General features: G+C 42.1%; 1 protein-coding gene across 1 annotated transcript; it reads left to right on the top strand.

Moving 5' to 3' along the window:
* The first annotated feature begins 386 nt into the window (after window positions 1-386).
* LOC100917683 (olfactory receptor 56B1-like) lies at window positions 387-1,364 on the top strand. The gene has a single exon (XM_031961487.1). It carries the CDS (start codon window positions 402-404, stop codon window positions 1,362-1,364), a length of 963 nt encoding a protein of 320 aa, XP_031817347.1. The 5' UTR covers window positions 387-401.
* Window positions 1,365-1,601: the final 237 nt, after the last annotated feature.

The following is a 1,601-nucleotide window of genomic DNA, read 5'->3' as shown; positions in this document are numbered from 1 at the left end:
TATGTATGGAAAATGCTTCTTTAATTGGATGTGTCCCCACGCAAGTTTCATGTACTAGATTTTGCTATCAGTTACTTGTACTTTTCAGAAACAAAGAATATGGAAAGAATGATCTTGATCAATAACACTAAATAAAAATCAATTTCACCCTCAATAAAGTGCTTTCAATTAGCAATTGTTGTGTGGGTGAAGTCAGAACCTGGGCAATTAATAGATCCTAGATCCTTGTAGTCTGAATCTCAGAAACCTGTTTCTCAGAACCATAAAGCTTCTATTGTTAAAGTATTGTGTGTATATTTTGAAATAATGTATCACATGCAAATAATCATCCAAAAATCCTTACTGAGTGATAGACGGCATGTGATAGAATAATGATTCTGGGGAATTTTTCTTCTTAGAGAATGATGGCTCCAGCTACAAAGCTCTTCAATGGCTCCCACTTCCAGGTCAAAGAATTCATCCTTATGGGACTCCCTGGAATCCATAGTTGGCAGCATTGGCTATCTCTACCTCTGGCAGTACTCTACCTCTCCTCCATCAGCGCCAATCTGCTCATCTTTATCACCATCTGGAAGGAACCCAAATTACACCATCCCATGTACCAGTTCCTAAGCGTTCTGTCTGTTGTGGACATGGGTCTGGCCACCACCATCATGCCCAAGATATTGGCCATCTTCTGGTTTGATGCCAAAGCTATCAGCCTCCCTGAGTGCTTTGCTCAGATCTATGCCATACATTGCTTTGTAGGCATGGAGTCAGGCATCTTCCTCTGCATGGCTTTTGACAGATATGTGGCTATTTGCCATCCCCTCCGCTATCCCACCATTGTCACAGCCTCTTCTGTCTTCAAAGTCACAATATTTATGATACTTAGAAATGGACTGATTGTTATCCCAGTGCCTGTGCTGGCTGCTCAGAGAGACTACTGCTCCTCAAATGAAATAGACCACTGCTTGTGCTCCAACTTGGGAGTCACCAGCCTGTCCTGTGATGACAGGAGGCTCAACAGCATTTGTCAGATGGTTGGGGCCTTTCTGATATTGGGGGGAGACTTGACTCTGATCGTTTTTTCCTATGCCTTGATTTTCTCATCTGTGCTCAAACTGAATTCTGCAGAAGCTGCATCCAAAGCCCTGAGCACCTGTAGCTCCCATCTCATCCTCATCCTTTTCTTCTATACAGTGATTGTTGTAATTTTTGTCACCCACCTGGCAGAGAAAAAGTATCCCCTGATCCCTGTGCTCTTTAATGTGTTGCACAACATCATCCCCCCAGCCCTCAATCCTATTGTGTATGCCTTTAGGACCCAAGACCTCAGGCTGGGCTTCCAGAAATTGCTTCTGCCAGGAAAAAAGGAGAAATGAACTCAATGCAGCCAGGAGAAAGAAATGACAAATCACTCCAGGATCTTTGCCATGAAAACTTAAGGGGTCAGAAACTATTGAAAAACAACATCCTTGAATCCATATACTTTCCATTCTTTTAAAATTTGACAAAGACATATTGAATAAAGACTTTGTGTAAAAAGCCAAGGATGTCATAGGAAGGCTTGCTGTTCATTGAAGCTAATGGTTTACAAACTCCATTTCTGCTGAAACTGA

This window comes from Sarcophilus harrisii, chromosome 3, assembly GCF_902635505.1.
Source record: "Sarcophilus harrisii chromosome 3, mSarHar1.11, whole genome shotgun sequence".
Taxonomy (NCBI): Eukaryota; Metazoa; Chordata; class Mammalia; order Dasyuromorphia; family Dasyuridae; genus Sarcophilus; species Sarcophilus harrisii.
The sequence above is the reverse complement of the archived record's forward strand: the minus strand, read 5'-3'. Positions and strand labels throughout refer to the sequence as shown.

Bases quoted from the DNA above. Each gene is read 5' to 3' on its own strand.
- LOC100917683 (XM_031961487.1), top strand. From the start codon at position 402: ATGATGGCTCCAGCTACAAAGCTCTTCAATGGCTCCCACTTCCAGGTC.